Source organism: Lissotriton vulgaris, chromosome 10 (assembly GCF_964263255.1).
Source record: "Lissotriton vulgaris chromosome 10, aLisVul1.2, whole genome shotgun sequence".
Classification (NCBI taxonomy): Eukaryota; Metazoa; Chordata; class Amphibia; order Caudata; family Salamandridae; genus Lissotriton; species Lissotriton vulgaris.
The window spans coordinates 1,418,461-1,434,755 of record NC_141698.1 but is presented as its reverse complement, the minus strand read 5'-3'; the positions used below and the strand labels follow the sequence as shown (position 1 = coordinate 1,434,755).

The window sequence follows — 16,295 nt, the reverse complement described above, 5'->3', positions numbered from 1 at the left end:
CCGAGGAGCTGCGAACGGCCCTTGGGGAACTGAATGCTGGTAAGGCCCCCGGGCCCAATGGGTTCCCATGCGAATTCTTTAGGAAATATCATCTTCAGTTGGGGACGTATTATAAGAGGGCGTTGGAGGCGGCCAGGGATTGTGGCCGCTTACCGGCGGACTGGAGACATGCCGAAATCGTAGTCTTCTGTAAGCCTGGGAGGCCCCCCGAAAAACACGAATCGTATAGGCCCATATCGCTTCTGAATGATGAGGCGAAGATATTGGCCAAAGCACTCGCCAATCGCCTCCTTCCATATATCACTGACCTTGTCCACCCAGATCAGGCGGGATTTATGCCTTCTAGAGCGACGAATATATATGGCCTGGTGCTGTCAGTCACCAGGACTCCAGTACGCACTACTACAATACAAATTCTCCTTTAGTACATTCTATTTATTTTTTCGAAAAATGAAAAGTACATCACATTTCACTTTACTTTTTTACATAATATCTTGTAATATCACCATTTATATCATCATAGTAACATAGCGAATACAAACAGATTTATTTACTCATAAAAAAATGATTGATCAAAACCCAATGCATTTCGGGGCTAAGGCCCCTTCGTCGGGGGTCTGCATTAAAGAAAAAAAGAGAGAAACAAGGAAATCTTATTACTCCTGATGCAAAGTAAAGATATTTATTATTTATATTAAGTTTGTAAGATCAGAGACTTCTTACCACAAATGTGGGAAGATTGTGAAATCCAATATTAAGTCATCATACCCGAGAGGCTTTGTTATCTCTAAAGAAAAGATGTTGCACAATTCATTTTATAGAGCGACGAGGCACAATATTAGGCGTGCACAGGTGGCGGTAGAGGCGATGCAGGCCACAGGAACCCAGGCGGCACTCCTGCTGGCTGACATAGCCAGGGCCTTTGACTCGTTGAGTTGGGCTACCTACATGCGCTCCTACCTCGCCTGATTCTTGGGCCCCAATTTCTATCATACTTGAAGTTGCTATATATCGACCTGACGGCCTCGGTGAGAGTGGCTGGAGCTGTATCCAACGCCTTTCCTATTGGACGGGGCACTCGGCAGGGGTGCCCCCTCTCGCCGTATCTGTTTGCCCTTGCCATGGAGCCACTGGCGGCGTGGCTAAGAATAGAGGCACAAATGCGAGGCTTTGAATGGACGGCGGGACAGTCAGACAGAATCGCGCTATATGTCGACGGTGTTCTCTTCTTTCTCACGGAACTAAACATGTCAGGTGCGAGGGTCCTGGAAATAATGCGGGTATTCGGGGAAGTGTCGGGGCTCCATCTAAACTTGCGGAAATCCACGCTGTGGACACTAGGAGACCGCACGGGACTAGGGTCCTGGGCGTCTGCGCTGCAGGAAGCGGCGGGGGGCCTTAAGTACCTTAGAATGTTCCTAACGGACTTACCCGGGGTCTCTTAGGAGCGCAATGTCGTTCCTGTCTGGGACCGGGTCCGATCGGAAATGAAAACATTGGCCCCGTATGCCCCTGAATGTCTATAGCCGATCGGCCATTTTTAAGATGGTGGCCCTTCCGCGTCTGCTATACCAACTGCAGAACCACCCCTACCCTATCTCGCCACAGTGGTTTCGACAGGTCAACTCGGCATTAGGCCAATTCCTCTGGGCCAGGGGTGCGGTGAGAGTGGCGCTCCGTACCCGTTTCCTCTCCACATACTGCGGTGGATTAGCGTCTTCAGATGTTTTGTCCTATTATCAGGCATCTCACCTGTTGATATTGAACGAATGGTGGTATGGGGACCGGGGAGACCCAGCGTACGCCCTCGAGAGGTATCTAATGGAACCGGACACCCTACACACTATATTGTATTCGGCTGGGAAAAGGAAGAGGCTCCCAGTCATTACTCGGGTGGTTTTCCGGATCTGGGACAGGCGCTAAGCCGCATGGGATGGTGGAACAGACTGACGAAGGAAACCCCATTGTGGCAGAATGGTAGGTTGCCGGCTCTGGCGTCCCTACAGGGGTTCCGCGGCTGGGACGTGATAGGTATATCGGCGTTGGGCCACGTTATGAAAGCCACGACCCTTAAATCGTTCCAAGAGCCGATGGAAGACTATTACATGCCCCGAACCCAGTTCTTTAAATATTTACAGTTCCGTCATGCCATCTCACCCGCCTTGGAAGGCCTGGACTCTTTGCCCGTATTCAGCCCCCTGGAGGCTAAAGTATTCTTGGGAAAAACAGAGATCCTGCCTTTCGGAAAAAATAATATCTTTTCCCCATTTACCTGCTGGCCCTCAGATGCGGAAGCCCCCCCTAATACCATCAGCGCAGCACGGAATCTAGGAATAAAATTTGACGACATGCTATCCTTCAAACAGCAATCTAAAGAAGTGGCTGGTGTTTGTTTCAACATAATCAAAGGATTTCGCAAGTTCTTTGACTACCTGCCATTGGCCGCTCGTCGCACAGTAGCAATTGCTCTTTTAACATCGAGAATTGATTACTGCAACAGTCTGTACGCAGGGGCGGCAAAATCTACCCTACATAAACTGCAGATGATTCAAAATGCGGCGGCCCGGCTTGTTTTGAGATAGCCTAGAAAATCGTCTGCATCAGCTGCTCTGAATATGCTGCACTGGCTCCCCATCCAGAAACGGATACTTTTTAAAATCCTTCTGATCACATACAGAGGCTACCATAAGTGCGGACCTAAATATCTGTCCAATAAATTCCACAGATACCTTCCAAATAGAGAACTCAGGTCAGCCACGGCCAATCTAATGACCATACCCAAGTTCCGACTGGCCACTAAGGGTGGAAAATCTTTAGCAGTCTTAGGCGCTAAAGCCTGGAATACTCTTCCAGCTTATCTCAGAGCATCTCCATCAGAAAAAGTCTTTAAAAAACTATTAAAAACCTGGATCTATGGACTACCGGAATCGAAATGCAAAACCTTAGTCTAAGGACTTTTTAACGCTCAGTTATAACCTCCCAAAATCCCATACTGCAATGCAGTCAAGAGCGCCAAGATGCTCCTTGGAGTGTACGTGCGCTATATAAAAACCCACAAACATCAAACATCAATTGGAAGATAAAAAGATATCCCGCATCTACCAGACATTAGTTACACATTGCTCCCCTTCGCTAAACTGCGGACCGCATAGGAGGGGGACGTGGGTGAGCTGGAAGAGGAAGATTGGAGAGAAGCCCTTGCAGCCCCAAGAGGAGCGGCCATTGCTTTACGCCTACGGTTTATTCAATTCAAATATTTACATATACTAGGGAGAGGCTGTGGCGGGCTGGCCTGATTGCGTCCCCTGAATGCTTGAGGTGTGGTCGGGAGGTGGGCACCTTTATGCATACGGTATGGTCATGTGGTGTACTGGAAAGGTTCTGAACAGGTGTATGGGACTGTGTCTGAAGTGTTGGGTTGGGAGCTTCCCCGTACGCCGCAGTCGGGCCTTCTACATGTTATGGAACCAGTGGGTGGTAACGTTTATAAACGGCATTTACTGCTTCTTGGCCTTACAGTAGCCAAGAGGGATGTGGCTCGAGCCTGGAAGGACCCCAGAGCCCCCCCGGTGGGAGTATGGAAAAAGGGTTTAGATTTCTGCATGGGATTGGAGCGTCCAGTGTTTGAGGCCCGAGGCTGCCCCAGGAAACACTATAAAATATGGAGGAGATGGGTAGATTACAGAGGACTGTGGCTGGAGCCGCCAGTGCAACATGATGTTGATGCAGGACAGATGCGCTTAGATCCTGGGTGAGGGAGAGTATACATTGAATGTTTCATACATTTTTTTCTTTTTCTTTTTAGGAATGTGTGGACATTGTGCAGGGGGTTAGGGTGGGATCCGGGTGGGGGAAGTTGGTGGGGAGGAAGCTGGTGGGGGGGAAGGGGTGTGGGAGGGCTGGGGTAATTGTTTTCCTTGAAACTATTGTATAGATTGCCTTTCAGTGAATATTGCTCATCTGCTCGCAGCTCCTCCGGTGTCCGGAGTGCTGCGTCTTCTTTGCAATCTCTCAATAAAAATGCTGTTCTGAAACAAAATAGATAGAAAATAATGACGTTGTGTTGATTAGACGCCAAGGCACGTAGCCTGAACGCAGATTTTGTAACGTCCAGCCTAACTGTACAATAGAACGTAATTGGGACTGGCCATGTTGTAACATTAGCATATCCTGTTCTATTATATCAATAGCAGATAATACAATGCTGTCCAAAGAATAAATTCTGGAGGACAGAGTCTTTAACCCATTATCCACTACAGACCGTGATTTTTCCTAATTAATACGATCAATTTCTTGAATTTTTTCCAGCAGTTTCAATTTGCGTTATTTTCCAAGCTTCGTTGTAAGCAGCATATATACCGGCGTATATGAAACGTTTTTGACACTGTTTGCGAGGTCCCAATAAGAAATCCCGCAAGTCAGCACCTTCTTTAAGTAAGGTCAAGTGTTGCTTAATTTCAGTTAGTGAGGATTTCTGTAGCCATTCGAGACAGTTTTCCTTCACTGTATGTTGTTATTATCCCTGGATGTTGTCTCTGGGAATATCTTGGGTCTGGTCTGTTCTGTTCTGTTTGAACCCCTGTGTTTTGTCCAGGAATTTATCTTGACAGTTATTAGTGTCTGTGGGCCAGATCAACCATTTTTTCCAATCAGGATTAGTTCTGTTTTGGTGTAAAATATGGGACTCCTCTAACCCCTCATCTGTAGTACTATTACTATAAGGCATAGGCTTTGGTATAGACGGGTTGTTTAAATCTTTTATCTTGGCTATGCCAAGACAGGTTGTTTGTTGAATGGTGTCATTCAGGAACATTATTTGTTCTGAGATCATGCAGGCTCTGAATAATGATTCTAATCCCTGTACTTGCCAATCTTTTGAACCCCAGATTGTTTTTGTTTCAATGTTATCTTTCCAGAATTCAAAACCAAATGTAGACAATTGTTCATAAGATTTTGTAGAACATATCTGTTTTGTATTGGTCATCATATTTTTCATTCCGGTCTTATTCACATTTTTTAAATAAAACGTTTCGGGATCTGTGATATTAAAGCCTGAGAAGTATGGAAATTTCCCATAAAATGTTTGAGCTGCCTTTTGGCGGTGTTGGACAATGTTCCCATTGATTATAAGTAAAAACATTTCTAGGTTTTGCAGATTTATGCAAATAGTGGTGCCCATAATGTTAAAGCAATACATTTCTTCATAATCAGATGAACCTTCCAAATAATCATGATCTGTAAATTTTGCTGACATTTCTAAATCAGACATCATATTATTAATAGTCTCAAAGTCCCAATCATCAGAGAAAGTACTCGGTGAGACAAAGTCACTTAAAGAAACCTTGAACTGGTGTGGATACTTCAAGACTTCAACTGGGCCATAGATGTCGTAATCAGAAGCGTCCCATGCTACACCACCAGGTATAGGAATGGCTGTGATGTTTACTGATGACAGGTCTCTTTTTTCAACATGAGATGTTATGTTATGTTATTAAATTATTTATTAAGCGCACTAACACTGATTAGTTTCTTGGCGCTGAGTTTAACAGTAACACAACAGAGGTAAAAGAATAGGATTTAAAAAGCTTGTCTAAAAAGCCAAGTCTTCAGTGCTTTCCGAAAAGGTAGAAGATCTTGACATAGCCGAATTTCCAGTGGCAAGGTATTCCATAGGCGGGGGGCGAGTACTGCAAACCTACGTCCACCAGAACGTCCACCAGAACAGTGGCAGTGAAGTAGTGTGGCTCACTGGTTAGAGGCGGCAGACCCGAGAGCAGAGGACGGCCCGGGACCAGGGTTCGATTCCCGGCGCGGCAGGTTTCTGGACCAGGGTCAGCGGACTCGATAATTCTCTCGCCTCGGTGCCCACTCTGATCAGCGATCACACTCGGCAACTCTGGGCATTAGCTTGCCTCATCTTCACTAACGGCCCCACCAGACCGCCGGGGATGCCTGGTCTCACCCTGGAGATACCCATTAAGGGACCATCTCTCAGGGAAGCCAGGAAGGGTTTCGCAGCGGTCGAAGCGCCTTGGGACCCTACGGGTAAGTAGTGCGCTATATAAATGCCAATACAACGTTTAAGCTTGAACGGAGGAATCTGAAGAAGGCCTAGGTGGAGTGAACGGAGGTTGCGGGGGGGGGGGGGGGGGACGTATCTGGTGATTATTTGATTGATGAATTTGGGGCTTTTACCATGCAGTGATTTAAAAATCATGCATCCTGCCTTGAATGCACAGCGTTGTGTAATCGGGAGCCATTGCAGTTTGGTAAGAGGGGGGGGGGTCCCTGCTTGCCACCTTGGTTGCTTCAGTATCATCCTGGCAGCATAGTTCTGTACCATCTGGAGACGCTTGAGTAAAAAGACTGGGAGACCCAAATAGATGGCGTTCGCGTAATCCAGATGGGACAGAACAGTGGTGATCACAACCTGGGTAGTGGCCTCTAGCGTTAGTAATCGCCGAACCTTCCTGATTTTTTTTAGCTGATGGAAACACTTGGAAACCACCTGGCCCACTTGTGCCTTTAATGAAAGGTCACTGTCCACGATGACTCCCAGCGTTTTAGCCGATGGTGATGGTTGTGGGGCTTGACCCAGGTCTAAAGGCCAGTATTGGGGGCCCCAATATTTAGCGCTGTCCCCAGTCAAAACCAGTTCTGTTTTCCCCGGGTTCAATTTCAGTGACTTGTGAGGTTTTAGGACCAAGTTGATTTTCTGACTTGCTGTGTCCAGTGTACTGTATTTTCCATCAATCATTCTTCCCAAGCTTAAAACCAAAATGAGCCAGAGCAGGAGGAAAAGTACATATAACACAATCCACAATTCAATCCATGGTGAAATCAGATATATTTCTCCAAGTTGATGAAAGAGTTCTGTTATTTTTTCTTCGAATGTTTTCTTTGCTCGCTTTTATTCATGTTCACTGGGATCTTCAGAAAAGTCATAGAAATTGATGAAATAGCCAGAGGCAGTTCTGTCAATTGTTGGAATCGCATCAGGATTGTTATTCATCTTTGTAGTTGCTTCTTCCTTTGTCATATTAGTATAGTCAGAGGCTACATCATTGTAGACAGGTGTTTCTTGACGAACTGTTATTAGGGTTTCAAGAGGCACAAGTTCCATGGCTTTGTTGCATAGTCCTTTTTTATTCACTGCAGGTTTATCAAATGTGATTAGTATCTCAGTTTGAACCTCTTGGATTGTAGCAAGATTTGGTCTTTTGCTACTTCTTGGGAGTCCAATGGGCCTACTACTTATTATTGGCCACATGATTGTGGTTTTACCAGGTCGATTGATACAACTCTGTTCTCCTTTTTACCAGCAAGTGGCGGTAGTACTACTGATCTTGTTCCGTTGATTGCTAAGACAGGTACTGCTTTCCTGTAAGAAGGCCCAAATTCCTTCTTCACCGCAATCTTTTCTCTGACCAGATCCCCAATCTTTGGAATCCAGACAGGTCTTGCTGGGACAGGTTGTTTTTCTTCAGTGGCCGTTGGCTTTAGCTTTGTGTTACTCAGATTTCTTGTTTCATTTAAGTCCTGTAAAACAGCCAAACAATCTTTGATATCAAAGGTTTTTTGTTCCACCACCGAAGTCTGACTATCGAGGTCTTCGATTATCATTCTAGTACCAAACAAAAGTTCATACGGAGTGATTCCACCCAGAGAATTTCTTGGCAGATTATTTAGACTATGTTGGACACTTATTAGATGTTTGACCCACCCATCACCCGAACCGAATACCCTCGCTGTTATAGATTGCTTTAGGTCATGGTTTTTTCTTTCCACTACCGCATTACCCTCAGGGTGGAAGGGACTAGAGTACCGCAATGCAACGCCCAAGCTGGCCATGGCCTCCTTGTAAGCTCGAGAGCTAAACGCAGGACCCTGGTCAGAATGCAGAGTGCTGATTGCGTATGTGCCGATAAAGACTCGCAAATCTTTTATAACAGTTCTGACGCCAGCCGAGCGCTGGGGCCACATCCAAATGAATCTCGTGCAGGAATCCACTGTGACCATGATATATTTATAGTTACCGTCCCTTTGTAAGGGACCACAGTGGTCCAGGTAAACACACCCTAATGGTTTATCTGAGATCAGTAGGGGTGTCTGCGCAGGACGTTTCACTGTTGATACTGTCATTTTTTGGCATATTTCACAGTCTAGAACATAGTTTCTAGTCAGTTTCCTCATGCGCGGCCACCAATATCTTTGTTTTAATAAAGATACTGTGGCGGAAACACCTGTGTGTGCAGAGGCAAGCCCTTCATGTGTTGCTACGATTAGTCCTAACCTATGTTCCATGTTTGGGATTGCCCTATCCCCCACTGCAGGGATTTGAGCAAAAGGAACATTGTTTGCATCAGTTTAATATGAGTAGTTTACTGGAAAGCCTTTCGGGAGTGTCTTACCACAGTTTTTTACTAAAGCAGTGACAGCTTGCATTATTTCGCTGTCTATTTTCGTTTTTGAACGAGTGATTGCAGCTACGGAAGCTGTGTGGACGGCTGCCTTTGCGGCTTCATCAGCCAATGAATTCCCTGCAACGTGAACGCCATCACGTTGATGGATCACGTGAGTCTTTTGTAGTTCTTTCTGTAAAAGAACTACTTGTTCCCAAAGCATTTTATGCTTTATTGAGCCACCTTTCGCATCTTTGAAACCGTTTTGAACCCAGTTCTGCAAGTATTTATTATAAGACTGGACGCAGTAATACGAATCGCACACTATTAGTGTGGGGAATTCGCGATCAACGTTTTCAAGCGCCATCTTGAGAGCCTGTAGTTCAGCTCGCTGAGCTGTACAGTTCCTGAGTGATTGAGTTTTAGTGACCATTGGTCTGAATTTACCTTCGCGCCAGCAAACTTTAACAATCGCGCACGCAGCATTATATGCTTGTTTACCCCCAATTGCGGGCTGTGCTGATCAGTCTGTATATATTATACACCCGTAATGTTCAAGAGGCAGAATTTCGGTCGGCAGAGGACATTCGTACTCGTGTTGGAGAAATTCTTGTGTTTTCAAGCTAGGGTCAAAAACGTATTCAACGCCTGTTGCAGCAAGAGAATTAACCCATTGTATCCATTTTGGATGTCAAGCTTTAGCATTTGGAATGCTCGCTCTGGTCACTGCCTCCAAGGCATGTACAGGTGTAACGACCAATATGCGTATCCCTGTGCGAGGGCTCTTTCTTTTGCTATAGCAGTTTGAACCGCTGTCAGAATTTTCTCAGTTGAAGTGAATTTTATTTCAGCTTGTGTGTACAAGTGTGAATTGTAAGCTATTGGTACCGTTTCACCTTCGTTATAGGTCAGGTACGTGAATCCGCATCTTCCTGGGATGATTCGGATTACAAGGTTGCGTATGTTTACGCGTGTTTGCAGCTTTGTTTTAGCTAACGTCTGTTTGTATTGAACGTAAAATTTCTGTGTGTTTCTGAGTCCAATTAGTTTGTTTGAAATCAAGTTTTATTAATTCGTAGAGAGGTTTAACCCTCTCTGCGTAATTCAGAACGTACGTTCTTCCAAAATTCAGGAAACCTAGAATTGATTGTAAGTTTTTCAGCGTTTTTGGTGCTTGGAGCAGCGCACATTTCTCTAAGAAATTGGTTGCTAGGCTTTTCCCTTCTCTTGATAACTCATATCCTAGAAATAGGACAGTAAGGTGGGCAATCCGTGATTTTCAAAGTTGAATTTGTACCCTTCAGATGCGAACCCAAGTATAATGGTTTTCACTCTTTTCAAGTGCCTGTCCAAGTCATCGTCTGTTACATAGATATCATCAACATAAGATAATGCCTCATCATCATACATTTGTAGTAATTCTGTTACTCTGGCTGAAAATAATCCTGGGCTATACTTGAATCCCTGGGGGAGACGGCAAAATTGCATACTTGAGAAAGCGGTCAAATACCTGCTTTCTTGTGCTATGTTTTGACAGAAGAAACCATTTGAAAGATCTAATGTCGTTTTATATTTTTTGCGCACGATGTTATTCATCAGTGCTGCACTGTGTGAATTTTGTACTGCAAATGTTTTGCAACAAGAGTTTAAGTGTCTGTAGTCCAAAACTAGACGATAAGAATTGTCTGGTTGGGAGACAGGAAACAAAGGTGTGTTCATTTGTGAGGTGCATGTTTCAATCACCCCCTGGTACTCAAGTTGATCTAAGATCTCCCTGACTTGTTTTTTAGCTTCTTGCCTAACAGGATACTGCCTTTGCAAAGTAGGTTGATTTTTTAACTGGATTTTATGGTGAGGGGATTCCTCATCCCATCCTACATGATTTTTATATAATGCAGGGGATTGGGCCACTGCCAATTTTCTTGCATATGTATATTTTTTATGAATTGGAATATGATTTGAGAAGGCAGGCATAATCATTTCTTCGCCATGTGGGCACTCCCTTACAAACTCTGGTGGCCAGTCTTTCTCAGCTAGCAGGATATCATAGCCTTTAGATAAGTTATCCCAAAAGAGAGTTCTTATTTTCCTAGTTATGTCCCCTTCTATACGCAATGTTATTTCATATAATTTATGGGGTACACTAACTCTGTTGTCTGCAGTTTCCACTTGAATGTTCTCATTCGTGTCCACTGTCTCCAGAAGATTCATCAGGATCTTGCGAGCTATGGTCACTTCTGCTGCGCTCTCTAGCATTGTTTGGGCCCACTCTACGTTCTTGAGTTGTGTCCTCAGGATCCTCGGCATGTTTTATCTTTATGCTTGCTACCATCTTTTAGGAAAATTGAGATTTTTTACTTTGGTGAGCGGGTTCCTTGTCTTTGGACTTGACACGCTCTTCTTTATGTTCTGACCATCCTCTTCTTTCAGATTTCTGTGAGGAAGTCTGAAAAGATCGAGAGGGGCGTGTATCATTATCTTGATATCTATTAGGTTTTTTCAAATTATCCCTATTTCTGAGGTTATATCTTTTCTCAGAGGGCTCCCGTTGTGGAGACCTACCCTCCCCCGTTATGGAGATCTATCTCTCCTTTGGGGAGACCTTCCTCTGGACTGAAACAGTTTCTCTTTAGGAAGAGTCTGTTTGATACTTTCCCATTTCTTTTCAGGAGTAATTAAACTATTTTTAATGAAAGTTTTTTCAGGATTTTCTGTTAGTTGGTGTTTTAGTGGTTTCCCACCCAAACTATCTCTACTTAATTCTTCATAGGATTTTTCAATTATTCTGGCAAGTTCAAAAGGTTGTTCTGCTATATCTGTTTTTCATTTTTGGCAGATTGCCACTGATGCTGCTTCTCCTTTTATGTTGGCTAGTAGTATAGCCGAGACTTGTTTAAAATCTTTCAGTAATTTCATACCTAGATTTAAAGCAGGCTCTGGACCGTATTCATTTTGAATCTGTCTTATTACGTCTGGTATAACCGCGATAGACGGAACACCATGTGTTTTTGTGTAGATTGAAGCAAAGACTGTTCCCCAAGTGTCACAGTCTTCCACATGTGGTGCGATCCCCATTGGTAAACATATTGTTAGAATTCTGTGTTTTTCATGAGGTGTACCATGGGAGGCAGATCCTTCTACCTGGCAGCTAAAACTTGGAACTCCCTTCCCACTCACCTTCGCCTTACTCAGAACCACCTAGCATTCAGAAAGCAACTTAAAACTTGGATATTCGACAAGTAATTCCCCACCCCTCCACAAGCGCCTTGAGACCCTATGGGTATGTAGCGCGCTATACAAATCTTTTTGACTTGACTTGACTTGAATACTGCCTCTATTTGAGTAATCTTTTGAGCCAACCAGAACGGAATTTGTGCCCGTTTTGCGGGTAATTTACCAATGACTGATTGAATAGTCTGTGGTGTAATTTTGCTTGTATTCCCCTGATGAGGGGTTTGCTGTGGAATTGTTATTGCTGGTTGGACTGTTAAAGTCCGCATGACATATTGGACTAATTGTCTATGTATTTTAATTAATTGTTTTAGTTGAACTAACAGTTCTCTGTCTGACATTTCTTCTATGTCAGGATGTGTTGCTTAGCTGGCTAGAACCGCCCATGTGGCTCCTGGTCTACCTAGTGGACTGAGCCTGGTAATGTGATTTTTATGTTTTAGGGCGCCATTAAACCAGAGCTGATGCTCCTGGTAAGTTAGTGGAATTTCGACGTCCTCGAAAGGAACGTATTCCACTGGAGGTTCCTCTGCTTTGTAGTAGTGGAACTCGCGTGTCACAGCATTTGCTGCTGGAAAAGTTATCCGTGAATAGAATACCTCTGTCTGCCGATACTCATGTGCCTCTACCACAAATATGACTGTACCACCTCTCGATGATACTCCATTATTTATTAGTTTGTAAGTTACACTCTCTTACATTTACCGGGATGAGTATTGCATCCGGGTTGTTCTGCTGAAGACTTGTGTCCTCTGCTAATAGTCGAGTTGCTATTCTAGCTCTCTCCCCATCGTCGTCACTCTCTGCCATTTTGCTGACAGAAAGTTTGCAAGCAAGTTTCACGGAAACAAAGATTAGGTCCACAATATTTTGGAACACTGTATCCTTCAACGTTAAATAAACCAGTAACGAATACATAGGATTCTCGTCCTACTTAGTTCTGGCGGATACTAACCTTTTACCCACTCCAGACGTCTATTGGAGTTTTTATGGAAAAAGGGGTCTGTGTGAAAAGCACGACTGAGTTACTCTAGTATCTAGCGTTAAATTATCGCCTTACCAAACGTTGGGCGCCATGTAGTGTAGTTCCTATATTCCCAATAGGCTCTGCGCATTGGAATAACAAACGATAGTTTAGACGTAGGACTTAGGTCGACTAGGTCTCTATTGAATATGTTAGACTTAATTATGAATGCCAGCTAGCTCAGAAGTCACTAGAAACTTTCTCGAATAAACAAGAAGGGATTAGTTTCTGACAACCATATAACATGACAACTTTGTTCCCCAAGAATAAGAAATATATCTTCAGAGACACAGAAACAATAGATGGCTATTTCACTCAGTCAATCGTGCATGCTTCGTTACACCAGGGTTTTTGCAGAGAAATAGAGAGACGGGCGTTTTCAATAAAAAGGTTATTTATTGAGCAGTCTTCTTTCTCATGCAAGAGAAGTTAATTGCAACAATCGTAATACTTGCTATGAAGTAAAGTGCGTACAGTAAAAAGAGTATTATGAAATAATACTGTAAAAGCATGCTATGGTTTCTAAGCCATAAGATACATAAAATTGATAAAATACATACAATGATAAATATTGACTAAAAGTACTCAACTGGTGCATCTAAAATAAGCCTACCCCGGTGTACCTAACCTAAGTCTAGTACAAGGGAAGAAGTAAGTGAGGTGTAGCTTGAGTTAAATAGTTTCTGCCAAGATTCTATCCAAGAATTCTCTAAGGGTCTACTCAGCTCCGTACCTTGGTTATAGAATGAAGGAGGTCTTGTATCTCTCTCTCAGGACTCGATCTCCCAGTAACCCTTAAGGGTAGCAGGGAAACGCTGGATTTCTCGGCAGGAGAAAGACAGCGTCTCTCTCAGTGCGTCAGCTGGAGGGTCGGCTTCCTTCGGCACTCGCTACAGCAGGGTGTCGGGCAAGTAGTTAGTCGATCTGCTCCAAACCACCGTCTCTTTGATAGGGCAGATGTGGGTATATTTATACCTGGAAGGTGCCGAGTTTGACGTAAGGGTGGACATAACAACGTCACTAAGAACTCGAAGTTCTTTACACGCTCCAGGAGCTCTGGGACAAATCAATACTGAAGCAGGGGAAAGTCCCGTACTGCTAAAGGCTGGTTGTCTTCAAGAACTTGTTGTACTCTAGGAGATTAGTGGAAGTATCCATGCCGTATTTGGACTGCATTGGCTGTGCCTAAATATGGTTATGATTCTTATGCATGTATAAGGATATGATAAGTTATACCTATATAAAGGCGTGAATCGGGAAAATTACACTAGAGCCCTAGATAAGTTACAACAAGGGAGGGTGATGAGGGTGAGGGAGGGTGAGGGTAAGGGTGGGTGAGGGGGTGGGTGAGGGGATGTGTGAGGTTGAGAGGGTGGGAGGGTTGTGAAGGTGAGTGAGGGCGAGAGGGTTGTGAGGGTGAGTGTGAGTGAGGGTGTGAGGGTGAGTGAGGGTGAGAGGGTGAGTGAGGGTGAGAGGGTGAGTGAGGGTGAGAGGGTGAGTGAGGGTGAGAGGGTGAGTGAGGGTGAGAGGGTGTGTGAGGGTGAGAGGGTGGGTGAGAGGGTGTGTGAGGGTGAGAGGGTGTGTGAGGGTGAGAGGGTGTGTGTGAGGGCGAGTGAGGGAGTGAGGGTGAGTGAGGGTGAGTGAGGGTGAGTGAGGGTGAGTGAGGGTGAGTGAGGGTGAGTGAGGGTGAGTGAGGGTGAGTGAGGGTGAGTGAGGGTGAGTGAGGGTGAGTGAGGGTGAGTGAGGGTGAGTGAGGGTGAGTGAGGGTGAGTGAGGGAGAGTGAGGGAGAGTGAGGGTGAGTGAGGGTGAGTGAGGGTGAGTGAGGGTGTGTGAGGGTGTGTGAGGGTGAGGTGTAGTGGTGAGGGTCAGAAGTAAATGATGGCAGGGCAGACATCATAAGACAGAGCGAAGAGACTGCGTTGGTCAGTTTCAGAATCGGGAGGGGTCTGAGTCAGCAGTCTGCGAGGGATCAACTTGTCTAGAGGCAAAGTATAGCGGATGTAGCATTGCAGCTAGCAAGTCGAGTGTTTTCAAGCTGAGTTTCCCCAGAGAGATGGCAACACAGCAACAGCATTTGAGGAGCAAGACTACTGGAAACAAGCACAGTAGGCTTTCTCTTTCGTCCAGAAACAAGCTCTCTGCATTGCTGTGGCGAGGGGGAGCGGGAGCGCATTCCTTTGAAGTCTGATGCAGGGGGGCGGGGGAGCGGCAGCCTTTGAAGTCTGATGCAGAGGCACAGACAAATGGTGGCGTGTTATGTGGCTGGTGATGGCGTGCATGCGCATAGATCACATCAACTGTATGCGATCCGCAGCCGTTTTGGTAGACTTTTCCGCTTACTATAATCTCGCCAGCAATGCGCAAGCGCATTGTCTCAGGCGAGACCTAAAAAGAGAATAAGATAAACAGCAACCACAAGCACCAGTGAACAGAGAACCACCAGGAACAAAAGTAGAGATAAGAAACAGCAAATCAACTCCACAAAAGCAATGAACAGACAAAGTAAATACACTCAACAACAAACAGCACATAGGACACTAAGTGGAAATGAACTACACAAAAAGGAACAAAGGGAATACACTCCAACACAAGCAATGAACAGACATAAAACCAAGTCAACATCAATGAACAGGTTAAATGACTGGCCATGGACAAAGAATCAACTCAACAAAAAGCAATGGAAACAGATCCAACTCAAACATAAGCAACTAAAGGCGACTGGTAATTAATGGTGATCAATTAATAAACAGGGACTCCCCTAACAAAGCAAGAAATAGGCAGAGGATGTCATCAAATACCAACACAGAGCAAATCAACCTAATAGCAGGAAACATGCAGGCGAGCAACTCAACATCAATGAATAGGTCCAATGAATAAAGTTAACATTGCTGCTCACCTCAGAGCTGTGGTACAATCTGCTGATGCTTTCAGTCTTCTGTGCACACTATGCCCTCCTCCCCCTCTCCTAGGGTGAGACTGCTGCTCACCATACAGCCGTGGGGCGATCTACTGATGCTTTCAGCTCTCTGTGCCCACTGTGCCCACCATGACCTCCTCCCCCTCCCCTAGGGTGAAAGTGATGCTCACCATACAGCCGGTGGGCGATCTGCTGATGGGTTCAGCCCTCTGTGCCCACTATGCCCTCCTCCCCCTCTCATAGGGTGAGTGTGCTGCTCACCATACAGCCGTGGTGCGATCTGCTGATGCGTTCAGCCCTCTGTGCACACTATGCCCCATCCCCCTCCCTTAGGGCCAAAGCACTGCTCACCACAGAGCCAGGATACAGCCTCTTGATGCTCTCCATGATCTCGGCCTTGCGCTGCTGCCGGCTGCTCTCCTGGCGGTCGATTCGGGCGTCACCGAGCTGCTCCATCACCTGATTCAGCTCCTTGTTGATCTCATCTATGCGCCGCTTGGCCTGCTCCACTTCTTCTGTCAGGTCAGTCTCTTGTGTCTTCTGTTCATCGAGTGACTGCCTGTGGACAGAAACAAAAGCAAGAGTGTGAGGGCTCCCTGGAGCATGCAGAGAGAGACCAGCGCGAGGGCTCCCTATGGCGCGCGGAGACTAATGCGAGGGCTCCCTAGGGCACGCAGAGACCAGCGCAAAGGCTCCCAGGGGCGCACAGAGACCAGCGCG

At 45.4% G+C, this 16,295-nt stretch overlaps 1 protein-coding gene across 1 annotated transcript in view; it reads right to left on the bottom strand.

The window, feature by feature from the left end:
- SMC1A (structural maintenance of chromosomes 1A) overlaps positions 1 to 16,295 on the bottom strand; it is a 182,958-nt gene that overhangs the window by 95,787 nt on the left and 70,876 nt on the right. The window contains exon 9 of the mRNA XM_086940138.1: positions 15,927 to 16,134. Within this exon, the coding sequence (XP_086796264.1) occupies positions 15,927 to 16,134 (208 nt within the window). The remainder of the gene's footprint in view (positions 1 to 15,926; positions 16,135 to 16,295) is intronic.